The following is a 25775-nucleotide window of genomic DNA, read 5'->3' as shown; positions in this document are numbered from 1 at the left end:
ACTTAAAAATGAAATAACATCAGGTAGAGCTTACAAAAATAGTCCAAGTGCTTGCACAAGGTATACATAGCTAAACATTGCATTCATACCACAGAAGAGGAAGCTCTATGGGCAAGAGGCATTCCATTACTTTTCAAAAAAAGATTACATTGAGTTCTTTTTGGCTTTCACAACTCTTGCAACAGAGCAAACAAAAACAGAAGTATCAACGCCAGAGCTCCCAGTTTTCCTCTTGTCATTCTAGTCTAGCGTTTTATCACCACCTGCTCATATGCTCCAGATCCTACTCTGAAAGAATGTTTGAAAGAAATTAGTTCAATTCCAGTGGAATTTAGTTCAATTAAATGGAATCTAAACAGCAAGTATCACAGATCAGCAATTTTGCTGTTTTTATAAAAAACCGAAACAACCAACGCCCCCCCCACCCCAAAACCCACAAGAAAACCCCAACTGAACAGCTAGTACCAGAACAGCTAAATGTGAAGGGTAGAAAACGAGTATTTACCATGCCCCTGAATAACCTACAGTTTAATGCATTAAAGCATTTTGTGTTATACTACAGTCAAAATGAAGAATGATAAATAATGTTACTGAAAAAGAAGTTACTGTTGGACTTCTATAGTTCCTTAAACATTATCTTTGGGGTACCCCTCCTGCCCCAGCTATATCATATGCAGCTAATACTTTTTATATACATAAATAGATAAATGTCTCTAAAAAAAACAGTGAGTGATAGTCATCTTACATTAAGATACAAAAAAAACATCTTCCAGTCTTTTGTTCATGCTGAATTGTAAATGCACGGTTACGAAACTGTCTCACCCCCTACATGACAGAGCATAGTGGGTTGTTTTACATGGCAAATTGCAGTACTATGTCAAAAACTAATAGGACAAAACTTTGCCTTAGTTTAATACTCTGCCTGGACTGTCCTGGCAACTGAATTAGGACAGATCTCTATATACTACTGTAGTGTGCTCTGTAACGTACATGTTATCCTAGATAGAAATTAGTGTGCCCAGTTTGCAAATAAGCCAATGAATTATCTTTTAACCATCAGTATCGCTTGCTTTTGTAAAATGTATTTGTTTTATAACTTTCAGCACCTTAGCAGCTGCCTTTATACCTAATTCCAGAAGTACTTGCTGAATTTGCTGACATAACTGATGCTCTGCTAATTTCATGAGATAAAGAAAAATCTTAGAGAGTTATCCTGGACTGCAGAATCATGGTATTAGATCATATTCTTACCTGGTTTTAATGTTTTCTCATCTGAGAAGACTCTAATACATTCAGGTCATATATCAGAGTATTTGAAGAGGGTTTAGAGAAGAAAAAAATCTCCCTGGTTCTAAAACAACTACAAGAAGATGATCTGAAGCAGATTATCAAAGGAGAGAGTTTAGGGCTACAAATAGTTGAAAGATGAATAAGCCATTGAAACAGGAATAGTGTAGTGTATGGAATCAGAAGGAGTTGTGAGCAAAACTGAAGTGAAGAAAATTATGCTTGTTATCAGGAAGACATAAAAGCTTGACACTGTAAAGATGGATGTGTAAAACACTTAAGACTTTCTTCCAGCTCCAGAGAGTAACGTGGTAAGTCTGTAGAGCTAAGATTTCAAACTGGTGCCTGTTTCCTGCGTCCATACTGAAACATTGCTTATATCTGAAAACTTTGGAACTGAGACTCTTCAGAACCTCCGAAAGTTATAATTCTTATGGCTGACACATCAGTTTTAGTTTGAACTAACCTATGTGTTTTGTTATAAAACCTCATGATCTAGTTCTTTTGGTGCCTTTAAATGATACAGAATAGATAGACACAAAGATCAAGAATGTATATACAGAATAACTGCTGTGTAAAAGATGCATTTTTGGTTAGTATTACCTATGGATTAGTTGTTCAGGCTACATACCTGTTAGGGAGATGATGGCTTCCAAAAGAAGTGCTTCCACCAGGGCCCACAAATAATCTTAAACCTTCTTCTAAAAAGCAAGGGAATTAACATATGTTAGCTTCCTTTAATGTTGCCCTAGCTAAAGCTAAGTAATTTTAAATTCACTGGTTTTCTAACTGATACTTTCAGATGCAAATGTTTTAAGTAATGAGGAACCAAACTTCACATGGTATAAGTTGGAGGAACTACCTTCCTTGTAGTTTTGCCCCTGCTCTCTTCTTTTCAGACTTAAAGTAATTCTCTGGTAAAGCTACCCGAGTCATGCAAGGGTCTTTTCAAGTTCTGGGAGACAGGAAGAAGCAGAAAGTGTAGCGATCCATATGTATAGTCCTTATGATTACAAGCAACAGGGACTATGAAGAGAGTGGATTTTGCTAAGGCCTGTAATGTGCATCAGTTTTCCTTAAGCTTCCTTATTTATCTCCATACCTTCTGCGCTTGAGTCTAAACTGAAGTCTTGACTCTGGAGTATTTTTTCAACTATATCATCAGCATCAACTCTGGTAGCATCGACCCTCTTCAGCTGTGACTCCACAGAGTCTTGCTTTACAGGATGTCTGCAAAAATAAATATATTTAGAGCTCTTAGAAGTGATATAGTAAATTAGGTTTTACTTCTGCTAGATAAGGCTTTCGAAGTTAAGCGTACCTGCAGAGTTCTTCTGATGGTGCATCTTTAACAGATGTATCAATATTAGCTTCAGTTACTTTTGGCTCAGTCTCTTCACATGGCTCTAGAATACTTCCAATTCCTGTTGAGGTACTACCCACTGAGGTGTTTCTCCTGTGGCAGAGTTCAGACAGACTGGATGATCTAGAGTGACATGTGCTATATCCTGTTGGGAAAGTGCAGGAGAGCTAGGACAGGTGTTGTTGACAGCGAAGGTCATTACTTGTATTTTACCATCCTGAAAGCAGAATTTGTGTTTTGTCTTCTTATAAAGAGACTTCAAAAGCCTTATGAATGTATGTGCATACGCCAACTAGGCCATTTACTTTTGATTTTGTATTCTAGCACATGCTGTTTTCTTTTTGTTCTAAATAACTCTTGCTTCTAACAAATATAATGACTTGGTGTCATTACTTGCCCTTCAGCTTTTAGAACTAAGTCTCCATTTTTAAGTTATTTGTTTTTACACATGGAAGAGGTAAAAATCTCATTCAGATATGTTAATTGGAGGGAGCTAAGGGAAAAAGCTGTCTCACATCTGAACAGATAATTCATTGTGCTTTTACAAGGAAAAAAATGTTACCCTCCCCACACCTGAAACTCCTAGGAAAAAGCTTCCAACTTCAAACCATTTTTTTTAAACATACAAAGTATACTTATTTTCTACAATCTAAAACTGTGAAAGTAAATAAACCCCAACAATTCATAACAAAATTGTTAACAGCTACCTGACAGTTTTGACTGCTGACTTGCATAGCTCGATGTTCTGGAATGTCCACATGCACCAAGTTCATCTGGGACTGAGGCACTCTTTGAGACATCTGCAACATGTGCAAATCAGATACTGTTGCTAAAGCCAGCCTTGTTATTACTTTGCCTGTAATCTTGATTAGATTCAAATGTCAGATTTCCCAGAGGGATTAGGGACTTGACACTGGTTTTCTACAAACCCTTTGAAGATTCAAGTGCTGCAAAAATACCATGTATGTTAATGAAAAAAAAAAAAAAAAAAAAAATCACAATACGTTTCTGTCTGAGTAAAATAGAGAGTACCATTGGGTTAGAAAGATTTGCATGAAATGTAGTTTTAGATTTGTCTACTCTGTAGACATTAAAGATATCACCATGCTTTCCATAGTACCATAGTAGAATGGTATGCTAGATGTTTTCTGGCTAAAAAAGTGACTGTAGTTAAGACAACTTAAGATGTGTTTAGGGTGGAAATTAACAAGCTGTGTAGGAGCCTGGAGCTTGTAAAAAAACCCCAACCCCCCCCAAAAATCCCCCCCAAAACACCAAAACCCCCCAAAAATTCAACCTGTAATAAAGCGTTTTAATAGTTTTTTTTTTTTCCTAATAGTCTAAATTTCGGTATAACTACTTCAATTTCCAACAATACTTACACCTTTTACCACTCAAAATTTACTCAGTTATGCATATCCCTATGATTCGTAAGTTGAAAATCAAGGGCCAAATTAAATGCTCAGTCAAAATACAAATCCAAAGCAAATCAAGAAATGTGTCACACAGAAAATGAAAGATTTTAAATATTAAAAAGAAGGCAGGCTATCAATCTAGTTGCTGTTCTTTCTTTCCATTAAATAAACTGTTACAAAAGTAAAAAAGAGAGATTCCACTGATGTTATCTAGGAGAGTGTGTCTTGACAAATAACCAAAGAAGGTCCTTTTGTGGGCCAACTGTCAGCGTCCCTTTAAGAATTGAAGTATTTCGTACATCTCCTTGAAGCTATGAAGCCAGTTATAAAAGAATTGAGATATTAAGAGCATTATTTTATACCTGCTATGCCCAGATGTAGTACTTTTAAGTTTTCTCCGCCTCTTCTGTCTTCATGCAAAGATTCTGATTCTCCAGCAATTGCTATAGACATTGCTGTGGAAGGAGGCCTGTAAGAAAAAGGTGGTTAAGATTTGCTGTACTTTTGCTGTAATCCCTCCAAGTTGATCAGCGCAGATTTTTCTTTTCAAGTAAGTTGGCATAATTCATACTGTGCTTCAAGTTAATAGGCTTATAACTTTTTTCTGAAAAGTTGTAGCTTGTAGGCTTGTAACTTTTTTCTGCCTAGCCCCCTGTGAAACAGAAAAAAAGAAAAAAAAAAAAGCTTTTGCTGTTGAGCTTCAGGACATTTTACAGAATCCATCTGCTCAGCCCTCAGTCCTTCAGGCTTCTGGGGATCCTTGGAAAGGCTTTTCCTTTTTTGATGATTGGTGGAGCGATATGTGTTTATTTTGAAGTTCTTAATTATTTTTTTAAGTGTGTGAATCACAGGATAATTTATGTACTAAGAATATATATAATTCAGTACTTCATGGAATAGATGACAAGATGGTAAGTTAGAAAAAAAAACCAAAACCCGCACGACGACAGTTGGCCTACTTGGCTTGTGCACTGTGATGTACTCCTGGCTTTGTTTCACCTCTGTTACAGTACACGAGGAGATTCTGGGCTGATAACCCTCCCACTCCTAACAAAGGAGCCTATGTCACCATCTCCATGTATCCCCCTCTAAATTCTACCTTCTGCAAATTAAAAAAAGCATCATGTACAATATAATTTATATTTGGTTCAATATTAAAAAAGCTTTTAATAAAGCTTAAATCCTTGTTTCAGTTTATACCAAGACCCAAAGGGATATTTTATTAAAATGAATAAACCTCTAAGTTTGTGTTTTGCTAGTGCAAAAGAAACTAATTAGAAAATGACAAAGTGAAAGTAATCTTCTCTTGCAAGCAAATACAACTAAAATACATTTCAAGATGTTACCTAAAGTTTTTTTAATGCTTTGTTATTTTTTACTTTGGGAACAGACTGTTGGTCTGCATACAAATGGATATTTGTTGACATCTTTAGATTTGATGTATTCAATAAATTAGTCACTGTCTTTATGTACAGTAACATATTCCCTCTTATGTTACGTTTGAAAGTAAAGAGAGAAAGAGAAAAAGCACTTCTGGAAATATAATGCTTGTGTAACTTAATTGCCTAACATACTTTTGAAAGCAAGAACCGAATGCTTTCAGGGATGTCACCCCAGACCAAACATCAAGATTTCTAGGCTTCTTCATAAAATATATAGCTGATTCCAGATTGTGAAATTGTTTTAAGGTTTATTTTTCCTTCTACGAAGAACATCTGGATTAGATAAATTTTTTGTTCTGTTTGTGTTGAAAATTTATGTTCCAGGAAATGGTTATATCATCAGTTTGGAAGAAAATGCCAAGTCTGAATAATTTCAGTTAGAGATATTTTTCTTAGGGAGCCAGAAAACTATTTAGGTACTAATTTCAAATATTTCGGTACCAGCCAGTAAAGAACAGAAATACATTGTTTTATTAGCATACAAGACTAATGGTTGGTTAGTTGCTTTTAAGAAATTGGTTATCAGTATCAGTGATGTATTTGTTAATAGGTCTGACTCAAAGTAAATGAAGCAGTGCTAAATAACTAGGGATACAGAAAAGCCTTGCCCAATCAGACAAATTCAGATAATACCCCCTTACTATTTATTCAGTAAGCACAAGATGAGATTTCACAGTATTCTATTCTTCTTATCGAAGGTTAGAAGAAGAGACGAGAAAGGGCCTTTAGTGGTGCAAGGGGACACTGAAGAGTTCCTGCGGACAATCATCTGAGCTAGACCGGTGCAGGCAACATTCTCAAATGTTCTCAGAAACAATGGTAAGGATACAGCCACAGCATTCTCTAGTTGCTACAGAAAACAGTTCTCGATTGTCCTAATAAAACCTGCAAATCATGAGTTACTTCATACTTGCACCTCAAACTGAGTTAGGAGAGCATGCTGCTTTTCTTGGAGCTGCAGCCTCATTTCATTTCAAACACAATCTTTTTTTACTTAAGGAAGACTGAAGTATATGTTTGCTGCTACAGGTTAAGCCTGTATGAGATTATTACCCCTCTTCATTGGATTATTCAGAGGGACATTGATTACCTACATTAATCTGATAAAAGATGAGTTTAAATTCAGTTTATGAGAGTATTTTGAATAAAAAAACTAATCCATGCTGAAGTAAAAGTGTTTTAGTGTAGCAGTTTGTAAGAAAGCACTATATCGTTACAATGGAAGATATCTTTGATCCAACATAAGGTCTGCAAGTATAAATGAAAGTTGAGAATCTACACAAAAAGTTGAGATTGACATAACAAGGGTGAAGCTAGCAATTTTTTCCAGATTGTTTTCCTTAAGCTCATTTTTTCTTTTTGGGTTATATGTAATACTTGGTACTCTGCCCTAGATTGTTTTTGAAAAGGCTAACATGAGAACAAGCATGTTGTCTCAGACCAAAGGTCTGTCTAGCCTTGCATCCTGTTTCTGTCAGCAGCAAACAACAGATGCAAAGAGAATATGGCACACATAGTAATTTATCTCCTGAATATTCTTCCAGCATCTCCTCATCTGTAGCTTAGATATTTCTTGAGCCTCACAAGATGTTTTATACTTAATAGCCCTCAACAATTTTTTTATTCAGGAATTTGTCTTAATTCTTTCTCGAGCTGTTACCATTCACAGCATGTAGTAGCAAGGAGTTCCACAACTTAATTGCAAGTTGTGGGAAGAAAATATGTCCTCTCATTTTGATTCCATCTCCTTCTAGTTGCACTATAACAACGTGGTCAATGAACTGAAGAAAAATTAACTTTTTAGAAACTTAAGTTTCTGAAGTAGAAACTTAAGGGATCAAATTTATTTTAAGGGAATTTTTTCAACCCCTCCCCCAAACATCTTGTGACAAGTAAAATACAACTAAGTTGGTTTAAACCTGATCTAGACAAAATTGCCATCTACTGTCATGTAGAAATGGAAAAGATTGACATTACACTGAAAAGGATGTACACTTTGAACAACCCAGTCTACCAACATTCTAAATTATAGAAAAGCAGTGGCATTAAGAATCTTGGCAAATACTGAGGAGTTTTCCACACTGCATTCATAGAAGCAGATTCTATACATATCTCTAAGCCTATCCTTAAAATGAACGGCATTCAGGTTATTATAAAATATCTCTTATAATACTAATTACATGTGAGAGTTCTTCACTTCCTACTGATCAGGATAATTAAGTCATGGTTAGTAAGATAGCGGTGTTGTCTGGAAATAGGAAGCTTGCCACTCACACTGTTTCATTTTAGTTATCCACGAAGCTAGGGTGCCTCGTAACAAAATGGCTTATTAGTCTAGAAAGAAGGCAACAATTTAATCTTACTCATGACTAGGTTTTTCCCTAGCATGCATGATTTTTCTGTCCTGTGGTTAGCTATGGAAGCTAACGTGCTCTAGCAAAACTATTACATTTCCTTAACTACAGATTAAGGCCAAAGGATCCTCAATATATAGCAGTGTATTTTCCTAGCTACCTCCCCCCTCAGATGTTACCTCTTGCATCTTTTAGTAAGTTGCATAATGTATTTGCCAACTAAATATCTGTAAGTGCTTTGTCTTGTACTAAGTCATATCACACTTCTGTTTTTTTTTTTTAAAATAAATCTTTCAAAATCATCTGCGACTTGTGAATAAAAGTTGTAACAGCACATTTTCCAAACACAAGTATTAGTCAGATCACCCTGTACCAAGTATATTTATATAAGCTTGCTGCAGGAACAGTTTCCCTTAAGTGTTTCTTCTCTTTTTTTTTTTTTTTAATTACAGATGTACAGACTAGTATTCTTTGCTTGAAAATATACTATTTAACAGCAAGGAGAACTATGGTAGTTCTACTAGTATTTTTACCATGTTAGCCATTATTCAGCTACCATCCCATTTTTTTGTGCCTTTTTTTTTTTTAAATTGTTGCCAGATTGGAGAGATTTATAAACAAATTAGAAGTGTAATTCTGAACATAGAATGTACGACCAAAACACTATCCCACCCAGCTTTTTTATAAACTTACATTTTAAAGCATGGGTCTCCAGACATTAGCTGCATGTTGATTAAAACCTACAGATTAAGAAAACAAAACCCACCGTAAGAAAAAAAATGGAATTGGTCTGTGATACATGGCCATGTCACTAAGTTATACTTGCCACAAATCTTACATTTAAGTAAAATAAAATGGCATCATTACATATGCAAATACACTTACACAAAAACTACATCTTTTTTCTTAGTGCACATGCAAACAACACAAAATAGCATTTAAAGTAACATAGTTGCACGTACAAGATTCTGCCAAAGATACATAGATCAAGAAGAATCTTAGAATCATTAATAGTTAAGATGCTTCAAAGGAAAAATAGAGAGACAGGAATTCTAAAAGATTAATGAGCAAACAGAATATTGTCTAAAACAGTGGGTGCTGAAATATGTTCTTTGCTAAAAGTGTTTAGCAAACTGCTAGCATACAAGAACTGAGTGTGCTAACATCTGAGATAAAGTAAAACCACAAAAGGTAAATAATGCCATAGAACAACAATGCATTGAGAAGGCTTGTTAGCTGGGTCAAAGCCATCAATTATAAGTTTTTTGGAAAAAGTCTATGACTGTCTTAAAGAAATCAGAAAGTGCATGCTTAAACAGTATAATTAATAGTATGAGAAATTAATCCTAGTGTCTTTGTAGGAAAAGGAATTTTTTAAAAATTTACTTGTAACATTCTGTATGTAATTATTTTCAGGTTAATGCAGCTTATTCAATTTTTTAAACTCCCTGGAGTAATGGGAGAGAACAGCAGGGTGGGTTTCTTCCAACAATGCTCACCAATTGTTACATTGATTACTATCAAATAGAAAAGGGAAAGTTCCAGGAGTCATGGAGGTGTTGAAGCTGGCTTATACATGAATAAGCCAATTAAGAGACTCAGTCTTAGAAAAGCTGCACAGGAAGTTGCCCAGTCTTAAAGATATAATTGCTACATTTATATGAATGTATTAACTATTGATTCCATTTTTCAATTCCTGTTAGAATAGAAATACCTTTTGAAAGCTTTTCTTTTACAGCTATACAGCTCCATTTCAAAGAGTAGGACAAATTGTATTTTTGACTGCATTAAAATCATGGATTTTAATGATTCTCTCTAAACAACGCTGATGTTTTTACTTTTAAATAGTTTTCATTCTAGAAAGAGGTTCAGCAACTATGTTTTAAATTTTGTTAGGTGCTTAATAATACCAGTTGTTCTCTGCTTTATGAGTTTAAGTATGACAAAGGAAACAAATTACTTTGAGAATGGAGTTATCCTGTCTTGTATTTTTGGTATCATAACCTTCCAGTAAACAGCGACGAGTGGTATTTCCCGATCCAGCAAACTCTGCTAGATTTAGATCTGCAAATCCCAGCTGTTAAGAGAAAATGAAAAAGTTAGTAGTAAGCATATTACTAAATGAAGGTAGTTGCTACATGCACAGTATTGGGTGCCACTCAACAGCAGTTTCTCTCAAACATGAATACGAGGATGCCCATTAAAGGGAGTGGCCCAAGGCAAAAAGCAGAAAACAAACTTTGAGTGTCAAATTCTGCATAGCTCTATTTTCAGTTAAAAATTAAATTCTCAAGAGGAAAAAGAACAAGGAGGGCTTGCTTTATTTTTAAAAGTAAACACATGCAGAAGGATTTACTTTTATCAACCCTTTCAACATACTAAATTGAAAGAAAAAACATTCTGGTGGTATAATATTATTATATATTTATTAATCACACTGACTGAGAGCTCCAACACCACTGTGTCACTTTAATGCACATAATGAAATCATGGGTATTAGAGTACTATTCTGGAATTACTTTAAAAGGGCATAAAATGACAAGAAAGAAAAGCTAATTCGTAGGCAAAATTAGATACATCTCAATTTACCTTTGCATATGCCTTTCCTCCTTTTAACTCCTAGAAAAAAAGAAAAAAAGACATGCCATTAAGCCATTAAAGATACCAACTGAGGGGTTTTTGTTTGTTTTTTTTAGAAAAGCAAATACTAATCTTCGTTTTAAAATAGCTCAACACACATTTGCTAGGCTGTACTGTGTCATTTAGAACTTAGTATTAATACTGTCCTCGGTGCAGGCCAGCAGGAGACTGTCATCTTGCAGAGGGCGGGAAGCGTGAGTGCCTGATGCCGACCAGCATTTGGCTCTTGCAAAGTCTAGCCCCAAAGGTAGGAAGTGCTGCATACAAAATTCTGGTACTTAGCACAGTTCAAGGCTTCTAAGTTTACTGCTGCTTGCTAGAAGTATCTATCAAGGGCTAACTTTATAAAGACTGATGAGCGATTCCTTTGCTGTCCTGCTGGAATAAGTGTTCTTTTCAATAAGAACGTAAAAAAACATCAATTAGTCAAACTAAGGTAATTAATAAGATTACTGTGAAATTTTTACTAGAATACCTGACATGGTTGCAGCTAAAATTTGCTTTATGAAGTTTATCAGACATTTAAAAATTAAACCAAAACAAGTGAAAAAAGAGCAAGGAAAGAGGAGAGGAAGGAAAAAGAGCTACTTACCTTCCGCACAGACACCCTGCAAATGCAAGTATCCAGAATCCCTGTTGTGGCACTGATTTTACACATAAATAAGAACTTTTTCTTCCAGCGGACACAGTTTGCCTGTACTACCTCCCTGCAAATAGAGAACATATGCTTAGCATCAGTTGCATATACATTCAGGACCGTAAAATGCAATAGGACAACTCAAGAACAAACACTGGTTCCACTGTTTGTAGAGTGGTCACTTCATGCAAAATCTGATCCAAGGCCTGAATAATCATCCTTCATTCTTCTCTTTGTGTAGCAAGACTGATAACTGTTTCAAACCTTGAACACAATATTAGGCCTACAGAAAAATTCAACAGCCATGTGTTTTTGCAAATGAATGAGACCGTGATTTCTCCAGTTTGCCTCAGGACAGTGAAGTCTTCCTGAACATCAGCTCCCAGGCACTGTCTTCCAAGCTGCTGAGGCTTTGGAATGTGCTTAAGATACTGTCTTTGACAAGTAGTTTTTCAATATAGAGGAAAGGAGCATCATACAAACAGCACTAGATGAATTTGAGGCCTAGAAAAGTACAAAGGAGATGATGTACAATAACCAGATACAAAGTAAAGCACTTGGGGCAAATTAGAATTTCACCTACATACCGGGAGCTTGCCATTTGAGAGCAAAATAAGAGGACTAATATCTGAACGGATTTGTTCATTGCAGGAGGATTACAACCTGACACTACGATGCGGCTGAAAAAAAGGCAAAATGTAGGATGCTTTCAGCTATATTAATGTTATTATATAAGGCTCAAATGGAACACATTATTCTGTTTGGGTAACTCTGGCTGAGCAAGAACAGACTCCAAAATGAACAGGTACAAGGAGGACAACTAGAAAACTCCTGTATCTTATAAGAAAAAAATTACATATAGTAAAAATACACCAAGTAATTCAAACACTTTAAAGACCAAATAACTTCAAGTCAAACGAAAAGTGGTTAGGACCAAAATAAGGCATAATCAAACATCCATTTTAAACTGAAAATTACAAGTTCTCAAGCCACACAGCAAGTTTGTAGAACAGCCTTCAAATAAGAGAAGTAGGAGCAAAAAAATCTTAACTGTATTTAAAGACAAGGTTGGCCAGTTTGTCAGTAACAGGGGACATAAGGACTGGTGATTCTGAGGGACCTGTCTCAATGATCAAAAGCTCTTTTCTTGTCCCACGGTTCTAAACTCAGAATTTGGAACTGTGGAGAAATTGTGCTAATTATTTCTACCGCTCTAATCGTCCTAGTACTGTCTTCACATATTAAAGCAATATTTGTCCTTTTCTTTCTTTTCAATTTTTCTAATACATACATTCCTATGTTTTATATTAACTTCTTAGAGCAGCTTATTATTGAAGATCCAGTCTGACATATTTAACAGAGGTAGAATTCTATGGTTCCACATAAGCTGGAGTCAGAGTTTATCACCTGTGGAGAAATGATCAATCACAAGGCTCACGGAAAAGCTCCAGTTTGCTGTGCTGGTGAGACTGACAGCTACAGCGCTCACTGGCACCGTGACTTCCTAAGGTAGGAATAAACTAGCCTGCCTAAAATGAGTCAGTTCAATGACCACAACAGACTAACGGATTCTGAGTCATATTCAAGCACGTGACCTAAAAGGAACAGGCTCTGTACACCACGAGGTACCTACCTTTTATCCGTTATGTTTTATATTGTAAACTTTCCTGTGCTTTGGAAAAAAAAATCCCCAACTGCCAGTATATGAGTTATTTAAATCCAAAATAGAACCTGAATTCAAAAAAGGCAAATTACTAATAGTTACATCCTCTACTGGAAACAGGCTCAAGCAAGAAGTCATCAAGTAAAATACAACCTTAAAGGGATATTTGATAACTGCTAACATTTGTTACACTTAGAAGGTCTGGGAATAACTTGTAGCACTTACGTGATAGTTGCTCAACTCTCAGGTAAAGAAAATAGGCAACTAGATGTCCAATGTCAAGCAGAACACAGCTATCCAAGTGCATGGGTATCTGGGGTTTGCATATTTGCAGGTTTCATACACTGCTTTCATACACACTGCTTAAAGATAATGCAACTTCTGAGAACGCTCTTTTTCTGCAGATCACAGTGGTCCAGTAACTTAGAAATGAAATCTCCATAATTTATTTTTTTAAAGTTCTTATTTTCCTAAGTAACATTTTGGGCTTATCCTAGAAACAAACAAAAAAAAGAGCCTCTTCTCTCTTAAAAACACCGCTACATCAAAATAAGTTTTACCTTTTTCATGAGCTGTCTAGCTACAAACTTTGCTTCAAATAGAGAAGGTGTATTTATGTCACTATCTTAAGTCATTAAATTCACTGTAGTATTCTGATCCTTCTGTCAACAGTTCTATCAGGATAGACTGAGAATGCTAGAAGCTCTTATGAAACAATACTAACGTCCTCTGTGAGCACCAGAAGCAACAGGCCTGCATTGATACTGAAAGACAATAGACTTGCTCACGCCCTCAACCCACTGGTAGTTACCCTAACTTTCAGGAGCTTGTTAGACTAAAAAGACTGAGCAGGAAGGTGAACTTAAATGCAGATTAACTAAGTGATATGGTTGGTCAAGATTTTCTTTCACTAAAAACATCACACTTTGGCACACTGGTAGTATTCCTCCCCAAAAAATCCAAACACATAGACACAAAAAAATCAGATTTTTTATGTCGTTTCAGCACAGCGTAAGAATCTCAGTTTTAACACACCACTATAATAAAAAAACCTCTACATTAAGAGGATAATTAAAAATGCTGTCGTCTAACAAAGTGATTGTTGTAGCCGGCTGTCTGTTTTACTGGACTTAAGAGAGTTACTGAAATTAAACCTTACCAGAAATAGCTAATCAATACTAAAATGCATGCAATTATACAAACCTTTATTAAGTTTCAAAAAGCAAGAACTCTTAACAATCCTTTGACTTAAGCTCTCTCTCTAGTCTCAGATCAAGGCACATCAGCTATAGCCATGAATCCACAGGGAGCCTGCATTTGTACATTACTACACATCCAATAATATCTGCAAAACAATCCAGTCTCGAGTGTCCTTTTGGAAACTATAAGCAATGTAGATTTTCTGCTATTCATTATAAGGCTATAAAACAATGCTACAAGACTGAAAGTGTTCACTTGTCATCCATAAAGGTCAGAAAATCCCTTCTCGTAGCATCTGCTCATTGTACAAGTAGGACAGTTGTCATTACCCTTACCACCCTTTCCTTATCACTCAGAATACCATTGGGACTACCAGGAACAGAATCACTTCTCCTCCTATTCATCATTTCACTAAGTTCTTGCAGTGTTTTTACATCTGTAGCATTTCCAGTTATTAATAATACTTTTTCCTACAAATAATGCCTTTGATTTTCTGGATGTTTCTGTAAACTCATAAGGTCAAAATAATGTACTGAAATCTTTGTACAACTCAGTATTATGGTTCAGGTTATGTTTCTGCTTTTCAGAACAGCTTTCCACCTCTGCAGCAAACTACAGTCAAAGCAGCTTTACATTGTACAGTTACATAGTATTCCAGATATCACTAACATTATAGTAAAAGATAATTTAGTGAACATTAAATGTAGTATTTTTGCTTGTAAATACAAGATGAATGTAAGTAACATCTGGTTGAGAAATGTAAGTGTCCTTAAAACCTTTAAGGATTTTGAATTTATTTCAACATACCAATACTACTATATGTATATCATTGTTCAAATAAGGAAGATAGCACAAAAACACTATGCTTTTGGAAGACTCAATCCACTCATATTACAGGTCATGATTTATTCAGGCAAACAATTTAATAAACATTAAATAGGATGATCAGGTTTTTAAGTTCTCTTACAAACAAGAAAGTAAAAGTTACAGTAAAAATGCCTCAGTTATAGATACTGATGCTCTAATTCTTGTAAAAATAAAATCAAGTAAAACCAGGAATACCCCTTCCTCCTCATAAGGACATCAAAAAAGTATCATTAGTTTCTTTCACTGGCACATTGTTTTAAAAAACAAGATATTTGAAACATTCGTACACAATCTGCAAAAAAACCCCAACCAACTGGCCCCCCCGCCACTGAACAGTTCTTCTAATTCCATTATATAAAGAAAAATTTGACATATTTTAATGAAAGTAATTTTTGTGTGAAGAAAAGCACCAGCAAGTTATTCCCCTCATACTGAAAAAAACAAGTCAAATAATCAGAACATTTAACTTTAGAGAGTAATATCTAAGTTTCTGAGATTCTTAGCTCAAGTGCAAGGCCTTTAGGAAATAAACAGTTATATTGATTGGTTGCTATGGAAATGAACCCAGATAACTTCTTGGCAACTGTGCCTGTGCTACAGGGCACGCTGGAGAAAACTTTCCGTTATGAGTCAGTTTCCTATGAGCCCCACAGTCACTTTACCACATGCAAGCAAAACCAGTTGTTTTATGAATCAAAATATATCTTAGTACTAAGATACATTCAAATATGTACTAGGTTGTCATGCTTTGGTGTAACTTAACGAATGCTGCCAGTAAGACCTAGCCAAGAATAAATTGAATAGACATATTTTAAAATAAATTGATTCCAAAGTATAATTTAAGTTACTATCAGTTTAACAAATTACGTGTTTTTTCTTTAGAGGGACAATTTCACATTGACTAAATTTCAGATGCAAGATTTCAGCTGTAGACAAGTCTTTTTCTGTATGTATCTTATGTACTGTACACAATTGCAGTTTAGAATGATGAATAGGAGTCCTGACTTTTCTCTTCTGATCCACAAAAGAGAAAATCAACAAGAAATACAACACAAAAGAAACAACAAATCCTAATCAAATTAACTCCTCATCCTAATTTGTTAACAAGTGACGGGCTCTTTGGTTTTGTTTTTTTTTTTTTTAAGGTGTTTATGACCTGCAGATTGTTTGTTCATTTCCACATGGATAAAGGATATGAATAATGGCTTGTTTCAGCAAATAGCCACAAATGCAAATATAAATCACTTTTAAGGACCTTAAGTGTCATGGGCAAAATCCCTACTTACCAAATGGAAAAGCTTTAGCAGGAGAGGCTTAGAAATAAAGAAGCCAAAACTCCTTGTGGGCATTTTACCAAAATACTGTGTTCCATTAATTAGAAAATTGTTTATTCAAGTTTTTATCTGAATTATTCTAGACAGCCAATTATAACATTTAGCCATATGCGGATGATTATGTTGAACAGATTGTTTTTCTAGTGTAATTATTTAGAATCATTGGTCACCGAGGAAACAAAAAATTGGGAGCATTTGTTTTCAGTTTTAAGATGCCATTCAGTCTTTATATTAGACTACTTTCATATGAAACTACTTCTAGGAATACTTTTGGAATCAATTGGGTCAGTATGCTTCTTTATGTTAGGGAAGGGGTGTTTGCTTAGACAACTTACAGCTTTTGTACAGAACATGAGTTACCTAAAATCTCACTATAAATGCCTTGAAAAAATAGCTTTTTCACTCCATGAGGTAAACAAGAATATTATTGTTATAACTGTTATTTTTAAAGCTGGTAGTTTGATGGGAGGGCTGCTTTGGATTTCTAAGAATTGCTGAGGCCAAAGTACAATGAATAAAATACCTTTAGAAGAGTTCTCTGAGTGAATGCAACTTTTCCAGTACTGCCTAAGTTTTGCTTGCTTCTTTTAGGAGAAAATATGTCACGTTGATCAGAGAGCCCGAGAGAAGTGAGGCTGCTGCAGCTCCACTCCCCAGATCCAACCAGTAGCAAGGCTGAAGATGAATTCCCGGTAAGCACCCCCACACTACACATAGACAGCCGGCCACACAGATCATGGACACACAGAGTGCTTGAAGAGACAGCTGGTACCAACAGCCTCACCCCACTCTCTGGCTGAACAGGACAGAGGTCTGCTAGCAGGACCCATATATGTCTCCCAGACTACACCACCTTCTCGACAGCTAGACTGGCTTGATCCGTGATAGCATTTACACACTCGCACACCTGCACTCGCTCCAGGTGCTGGCACCACAAGCACACAGGTCTCTGACTCCTGGTCCCACCCCAGTGGCTGCTTAGTTTCGCTCATCCGGTCTCTCCAGTTGCTGGCACCCAGTGCTCTGGCCCACAATCCCAGGCCAGTTGCTGGCATAATGGACACACAGGCCCCTGTGACCCACAGTCCCACTCCCATGGCTGGCACTTAAGTCCACTCACTCAGCTCTCTCCTGTTGCTGGCATCACAGACACCCAGGTCCTCTGATGCACAGTCTTGACTCCGGGTGCTGGCACTCAGCCCCCCGCCCCCATATACACAGAACAGAGTGTTCTTCACCCAGGAAAGAGTTAGAAACTAGTTTAATATGAAGATACAATAGACTGCACTGATTAGGAACAGAGACAAATGTACTAACCAGCAAACTATTTATACCTAACTGGCCTTTTTATCCCCTTACCTCTCTATTTTCTCCACACTTGTTCCTCCCCAAATCACCTAGACTCATCCCTTCCTCCACCTTTAGTTCTTCCCCTAAACATCCCATAATAAACCTCTTCCCCTGCCTCCCATAAGTGTGTCTCATAGCCCTATGCAGCAACTCCCCTCAGTCCGAAAGGTGCTTTAGTGTTAGCTCAACACGATGGGTTTCCTGCCTGGACAATGGGCTGAGGCTGTCCCAGGACAGCCCTGGGAGGGGCCCGGACAGGATGTCCCCTTGTCCAAGTCCATAATTTCAGTTCCCCACCTGCCTCTGTGTCCCTGGGCTTGTGTAGATGGGCCTTTGATGGGCTGATGGTTCCTGTGACAGGCCTGGGAGTAGCTGGGGCAGGGTCTTACTTTAGCTCCCCCACCCTCCCCTGCCTTTGTTTCCTGCGCTTGTTTGTGGGTGTGCCTATGAACTTTTATCACCTAACCTAACAGCTTCCTTTGATCAACCCTTAGCTGAATAAACTTAATACAGTTAGCTCTGTCCTTCTGATACAAATACAGTGTTTAGTAGACTGGAGTAACACAGTTATTTTTAGTGTAGGAAATAGTCTTTTAAAATGGGAACAATATCCCATTCATATATATATTTTATATATCTACTCTTTTTTATATACATATATATAAAAAACCAAACATCTTTCTTCTGCAGAATGCCAGAGCACCTAAAAAACAATGCCAGTGTCATGATCCCACCTTACAGAGACAGGAATTAAGGCATTAGCCTATAATCTAACAGTTTATCAGCCACACTTTCAGTGCCCTCAGTGGTTCAGGTACTTTACAGTAAGATTTGACCTTTCCTAGGCCATCTTTAGCATTAGGAAGGTATTGTTGGATACTAGGGAACACATAATGGAAGAGAAGAACACCCTCTTGCACAGCTCTTACCCAAAATCTACTTCCATTTCAAATTTGTGCAGTCTCACAGTTGAGGGAAAGATATAGGTACCCATGCAATAGGCTTCCAGAGCAATTGAGGGGCTGTCTTATCAGCCCACTTTCAAGCAAAACATTCTGCACTACTATTCAGTCTTCCAAGTTCTGCCAAGTAGCTTGGTATTTGTAAAGCGTTGAGATCCTTAGAAGAAAATTACTCTTACTACACAGAAATGTAGTCTTCTTGTTTGGTTTAGATCCATGCAGCTGAACTGTCAAACAATATAGTTTACTCATGTCTTTTCTTTTAATATCTCTACTGTACACACAAACAAAAATATAAACAAGATCACCCAAAAAAGAAATCCTTCACTTTCAAATTAAACTAAAATCCTTACTGCTAAGTTGATAATGGAAGTAGAAACAAATACAAATAGACAAATATGAAATCAACACAAGTATTTTAAAGCAAGTAAGAGATCTAGCACCAACACAGTACCAATTTTATTCAAATGTTTTCTAATACATTTGTGCATCTAATACACATAACTTAATACATGTAAGATACACGCTGCCCATGCATGTACCAATTCCAACCTCATCATCTTTAAAGAATGTTGAGCTACAAAGGAGCAAAAAATATTCAACATAACTTTTCAAATACCAAGCTCTACTTTAAATTGTTATTCGATAACCAGAATGCTAAATTTAGTCTTCATATAGAAAGATGCATCTCTTGAAGTCAGAGCTCAGAGCATGATCTCCAGAATGTACACTGTAGTAATAAATTTCTTATATTCAGGAAGAAATACAGTCATAATATTCTGTGTTTCCTCCATGCCTGAGTCATATAAGACAACACATTGTCTCCAACAAAAACATTTTTTCCTAAGCATTGCAAAAAACCTAACAAAACCAGTCATTTACAAACAGAGCTTCAATGTTTCACAAATTTTACCACTAAGCAAACCAGCAAACAGCTGGCTCTACAGGAAGAGCTCCCCTTGTTTACAGTGCAAAACTCCCCGGTTAATTTGCTGTTAGTACATGCAAAACTTTAACAGAGCAATTATTTTATATTCCACATGTTTTTACTCATAATAAACAGGTTAAATCTTTAACTAGCAACATTTCATGTCACGTATTTCTTATAAAATACATATAAACTGATCATCACATGGAAATAGAGCTGCTTTGGAATACTTTTACTTATGAAAAACTGCTGGTTACAAGCAAATGCAGAAACCTAAAAGGGAATTAGCACTGTGAAGGGCAAACTGCATTAGCAAGACTGTCACCAGCAGTTCAAAGGAAGTGATTGTTCCCCTCTGTTGAACATTTGTGAGGCTGTATCTGCAGCACTGCGTCCGTTTTTGGGGCCTTCTTGGTAGAAGTAAGACACTGATAAACCAAAGCAAGCCCAGGGGGTGTGAGATGAGGGTTTGGAATCAGGGATGAGGAGGATGAAGCACCTGATGCAGGAGAAGTTGGGAACATGGGATTTTTACAGTCTGAAGAAGAGGTGAAGGAAGATCTAATTGCTATCTTCAGCCATCTCTATTGAGTTGGAGAGAAGATGGAGCCAGACATTTCTTAGTGGGGAGCGGAGAAAGGAAAAGCAATAAACAAGAGAAATTCCAATAAAATAAGGGAAAAATATGTTCACAGCAAAAGTGGTGAAGCAGAGGGACAGGTTGTCTACAAAGACTGGAATCCCCATTCTTACGGATTTTCTGAAGTTGACAGAACAAAGCTCTGAGCTTCCTGATCTAATTAAAGTTAGTCTTGCTTGGAGCAGGAAGTTGGACTACATGATCTCTAGCACTCCGCTCCACCCTAAATTATTCTATGAACAGAAATAGTCCTTAAAATATGAAGGCGATCAGGTGCTATGGTGCTTGCCAATGGCAAGTTTATGACAGCAAAATACTGTGCTCCATGTACTGTGCTGGGGTCAGGGGGAAAAAAGCCAACAACATCACCAGCTCTTTTAAATTGAAGGGCCTATTCTCCTGCACAAACCAGACACACGTTAAGCATAAAAGCTTTTCCCCCCACCCTCTCCTCTTTAACAGATGCCTGGCATGCATCTCTTTTCAGGAACTTTTTCCTGAAAAGCTAGCTGTTGCTGATTCTCTTACCAGTACTTACAGTAACAAAAGCCTCACAAGAATGAGCCTTTTTCATAACTGCAGTAACCAGTTACATTCCATGCAAAATGCAGTCTTGTACAAACATTTTCTTGTCTCCTACTGTAGTCCAAAGATGACTCTCTTCAGATCTGAGTTTATTTTCTTTACTCCTTTGATTAATTATTTGATTTTCCTCCGTTTCAGACATTTGATTTCTTCATCCCTCTTATTTCCACACCATTACTCTTCCACCTTTATACATGAACTCTCCACTAATATTTTAGCCTTAGTTTATTCTCCTTCAGCCCTGTCCAGAATATCCACATCAATCCTTGTACATCCCGTTACCTTCCTCAAGCATTTTCTCTAAATCTGTTGACTAAACCCATTTTATTGTAAGTATTAATGAAAAGCTGAAGAGGTACAAGGAAACTACATTTAAAAAAAAAAAATTATAATTTGCATAGAGAACTTCCCCTTCTTACCTCTTCCTTTCTACAGAGAGGGACAGGGCCTGGAAGCTGCTCAACCAACAGTCTCACAACTGAGAAAACACTAAGTGGACACTTGGGAATCTGAAAAGATCAGCTAAAAAATTGCAAGCCAGGATTTTTATCCCACCGCCAATTTGCCTCACAGCACTTGAAAACTTACTTTGTTTCAGTTTATCCAACTGCAAATCTGGTTACAGCTGAAAAGCTTTCAGAAGTAGCATTATCCATTACCAACTCTGAAGACTGTCAACAGGATTCATACATCATACAGGAAGATGAGAGTGATAGGGACAGTAATTCCGTGTGACAGGTATGTTTGTCTAACGAGTACTTTTGTTTAAAAACAGAAAGCTGGTTAAGCTGTGTCGCTATCACTTTTTCTGTTTCAAATGCAATAGCAGCAACAGGGAAAACAATGGTTAAAAAGCAATCTGAAGAGTCCAGTGAGGCAGAAAATGTACTTGCTGGAGTCACAAAAACCAGATGTAGTTATAGGCAGTCAAGAAGGAGGTAGCCAAGCATCACTAGAAGAAAGATGTACTTATCTGGAAGATAAGAAATCAGTTTCTACAGAAGACAATTACATACTGTAGCCTATATCTATTAGGAATAGGAATATATTTATGCAAGTAATGCAAGATCTCTGAGACTGCCTCTCAGCACTCAAGAGTGTGCTGTACATAAAAAGAACTTCCCTGGAATCTGTTGGAGAATAAAGTGTTTTGATTAAAAAGTTAGAGTTCTCAGCCGCCCCTAATCTCTATCTGTCACACAGATACCGATCATAATCGGCTTCTTAGTTTTGAATGTTCTTTTATAAAAGAAGGGAGAGAGAAATATCAGCAGTCTAAAGCGTCAGAAATCAGATCTCAAAGGCAGGGGAATATGACCAAACTGAAGACTGCAGTCATAAGGACACCCCCACCAAGAAGTCCTTTCCTTGAGTGGGGTGCGAGTAGAAATTGAGCTAAAAATGTAACTACCACGTCCACAATTACTGTAGCCGAATCTATACAGTACAGTGTTGAAAGTACACCCTCAAGAACTAAGATCCTTTACTTCCCAAAACTTCTTTGGTTTCCTCATATCCCATCTGTTCTTTTGCTGCTGGTTGAGCAACAACTCAGCCTATGAGCAGTTATCTACCCCAGGGGCCCATCAATTATTTCTTCAGCCTATTAAAGTGAGGGCAGTTGCAGACAGCCTATACTTTCAATATATTTATGTCTGCATTAGACTAGTCTTGAATAAATATGCTTAGTATTTAGTCAAGTCTATACCTTAAAATACTATTTTTCTGTTAAAAATATTCATAGGTGTAATTTCTGCCCTGGAATTATCTTCTGTCCTTTCATGGTGCAATAGACATTATGTGCACAATATTTTATGACCAGACAGTGTATAGACACGTAGTTTCCTGGAATCTGCACAAGTATTAATGTATCCAATTTCAAAGAGAGATATCTATTATCATTGCCCCATAGAAAAATAGAAATGTAGAGGGATGCCTTTCTACATAGGAAGGCAGGCTTAAGCCAGAAAGTTTTCTAAATGAAAGTGAGGTTTGTTAGCATAACTTTGCATACATCCACAGCCTGTTTGCTGAAAATCCACTCTTTGTTAGAAAAATCTAAAAATACTATTGTAAAGATCCAGGAGTCATATTAGAAAGCAATTTCAAAAAGGGGAAGGCAGGAATTACGCTGCATGGCTGATTGGCAATTTACTAAAACAACCAAACAAACCCTCCCCCCTCCCACAACTCCCTTCAAGGTTTTCTGTGTTGTAGAGTCAAAGCTTATAACCCACTCGTTCTCCCTAGAATTCCAGGGTCCTGTTGTTGCACACGCACTCAGACATTCCCCCCCAAGGTTTAAACACTGCTACTACTTGGCTGTTCAATGTCCTTTGATCAAAACAGTATTTGACAGTACCAGATTACTTTAAGAAGTTGAATGTTTTGTCAGGTAATTAAGCATTTCGCATTATAATACAGAATTTTCTTTTCCTACAGTAAATATTCATAAACATGCATAGAGAAATTTCAAATAGAAGTTTTCAGATTGGAGTTCTAAAAAACTACATACAAACACAAAAAACCATGGTGATATATAAACAATTAATACTGTTGCTGTTTATATACAAACCAGATCACTATGTGCTGCACTATACAAGTTTATCTGGTTACAGAATTTGTATGCACTTCAGGCACGCATCTGTGTCACTCAGAAAAGCAGCTGGACTCTGACAAGTCTCCAATAACCTGGACTATGTCTTCAGAACATATTTCTTACATATCTTTCTCTGTAAAGATCTGAGAAGTGACTAAAATGTTTTTCAGTAGCTGGAACTTCCATCCGTCTTCTTTTTGTCCCACTTCATCGTTCAGAGGGATGATCTAGGTACTACATTGCTTGCAGGATCAGGCCTTTAATCACTCATACAGCATGATCCACACAGGGCTGAAAAGAAGACCGCCTGAATCTGTTTTTATTACAACTCACTACATATAGGCCTTTATTGCAATGCTGCCAGCCTGTGTTTTCTTTCAGCCTGACATTTCTTTCTCAAGGAGTAAGCTTTGGAAAGAAAATGCTAATAATATTAGGCTGGTTTATAGCTTGTTGGTATGACTGCCTTTTTTTTATTATTTTTTTTTTTTTTTAAGGCAAGAGGCAGCAGGGTATTGGTTTGTATCAGTACCAACTTGAGAACTTACTTCTCAATAACTTCTCCCCAGAAAATTAGTTTACTACACCTCAGTCAGTAATAACAATAAAAGCTATTAAGAAGACATGGTCAGTTTTTCCATGTATTATACAATATGAGATGAGTTTGTTTATTACTTTCTGAAACACAATGGAGTTCTTCAAACTTCTTTTATAATGCTACAAAGATCACTACTTTATGGATACGACTGCCAGCTCACACTGAAACTAATAAATGCATGCAACTAGAAGATGATGGCCGTTAAAAAAGTTTGCAACTGACAAGTTTTGAAATGCTGCCACTCTGATGTTAACTTAATTTCTTCCTTATTTATTCAGACCTTTGCTGAATCACCACTGTGAAAATCCATCTGTTAGTTCTTAAGCAAGAGCAAAGGCACTCCCTAAATTGGCATTGAAGGATCACTGCAAAGGAATTCTTTACCTTCCTACCAGCATACCTCAACACTTCTCAATCCAGCAGTAATGGGCCAGTTACACTCACAGGGACTTCGATATATGTTTCACTGCTGTTCTTTTTTTTAAACCATACCTCAAGAAAAAGAAAATGGAAGAATTTTAAAGCTTCTTTGACTCTAACACAACTCTTCAACACAGTTTTTTACATCGTCACACTTCCACTGACACTTCCTACATACACGTACTACCTCCTATCACGCGTATTTTACTCTAATAAACTGTTCACAGTCATAGATATGCATGTGTGCTTTCAAGCTTTTAATTTTAGCATCATAAACAGGCAAGGCAAAAAAGGCTAAGATCACAATAATGTGCTCAGCTGAAATCAACTCCTTTAAAATAGAGACACTGTCCAGATGATGTATGTCAGCCTGTGAAAATGACTTCAGGACAGTAAAGGCTGCATTAGGACAGTAATGGCACATCAGTGCCTAAAATCATGATTACCATCATCATGTATTACTCATGAAGAAGTCGCTCACAAGAAAAACGTTGAAGAAAAAAAAGAGACATGGAATGGAACAGAACACTGATGAGTTGAAGACCCTCCAACCGAACAGAAGAAAAATGAATCTTCAATTATATATGCTAATATAACGGAATGGTTAAATAAGGAGGTTTTAGGCCAAAGTTCCATTTTTATGCTCTTTATTCTCCTTGATAAATTCTATTTACAGAATCAAAAGCAGATAATTTAGCAAGCTCTGTAACAGCAGTATTTTAATCTGCTCCCAGAATTCTATGAGACATTTTTCAGTAAATCCTTTTCGTAATAACATTAAAGTAGTATAATAACCCATACAACATGAACAAGTGTAATGGGAGAGTAGTCTTCTCCTCCCCAGACCTGAAGCCACAGCACACCCTTCCTATTGACACGGTTCTGCCTCTACCTGGAAAAAAATCAACCCACTTGCACTCTGTTTACCCATTGCCACCAGTGGATCGGGAAGCTACCGTCACAGCAGATGACGGCTCTATTGCTGAGGCACAAAAGAAGAAAAATAAAAAGAAAAAAGACACCTGTCTAGTGCTGCACTTGTACTGCAGAATTAAGCATGAACGAAGCCAGTAACGCATATGACCTGAATGCGTACAGGAAATAAAAGAGCACTTTTCCATGAAACTCTTTATGTCAACTCTCCATGTAAATATCCACAGAACGAAACACCGTGAGCCAGCGTCCAACGGAATAAAACATTAAGGTCGCACAATTCACATTCACAGGGGAGGGCTCTGACTTCAGACTTGGTGGCAAGACATTTCTTCCCCTCCCGTTATCCATACAATCAGCTCTATAGCTCGAGGCGCTATGGTACGGGCGACCGGTTTCTCTAGGACAACCTTCATCCGCTCATGGATTTATTTCCCTTGTTTTTCAGTGTTTAAGAGTCTCAACATTTATTTTCAAGTGTTACGGTTTCAAGCCGCGCTCCCGCACCTACTCCTATTGCCGTCGGTGCCGGTAACGCGGACGGGATGCGAGGACAGC

General features: G+C 37.0%; 1 protein-coding gene across 1 annotated transcript; it reads right to left on the bottom strand.

Annotated features, from left to right (window-relative positions):
* Nucleotides 1-245: 245 nt before the first annotated feature.
* FAM102B (family with sequence similarity 102, member B) lies at nucleotides 246-25266 on the bottom strand (the record flags this gene model as incomplete). Its single annotated transcript, XM_009584054.1, has 11 exons — nucleotides 246-288; nucleotides 1919-1988; nucleotides 2390-2517; nucleotides 2609-2795; nucleotides 3358-3450; nucleotides 4428-4534; nucleotides 8555-8601; nucleotides 9822-9938; nucleotides 10451-10480; nucleotides 11094-11208; nucleotides 25212-25266. Coding segments are annotated over 11 exons (992 nt in total), but the record flags the coding sequence as incomplete, so codon positions are not given.
* Nucleotides 25267-25775: the final 509 nt, after the last annotated feature.

The sequence above is a fragment of the Fulmarus glacialis genome, unplaced genomic scaffold, assembly GCF_000690835.1.
Source record: "Fulmarus glacialis isolate BGI_N327 unplaced genomic scaffold, ASM69083v1 scaffold25840, whole genome shotgun sequence".
Classification (NCBI taxonomy): Eukaryota; Metazoa; Chordata; class Aves; order Procellariiformes; family Procellariidae; genus Fulmarus; species Fulmarus glacialis.
This window is presented reverse-complemented; position numbering and strand designations above follow the sequence as displayed.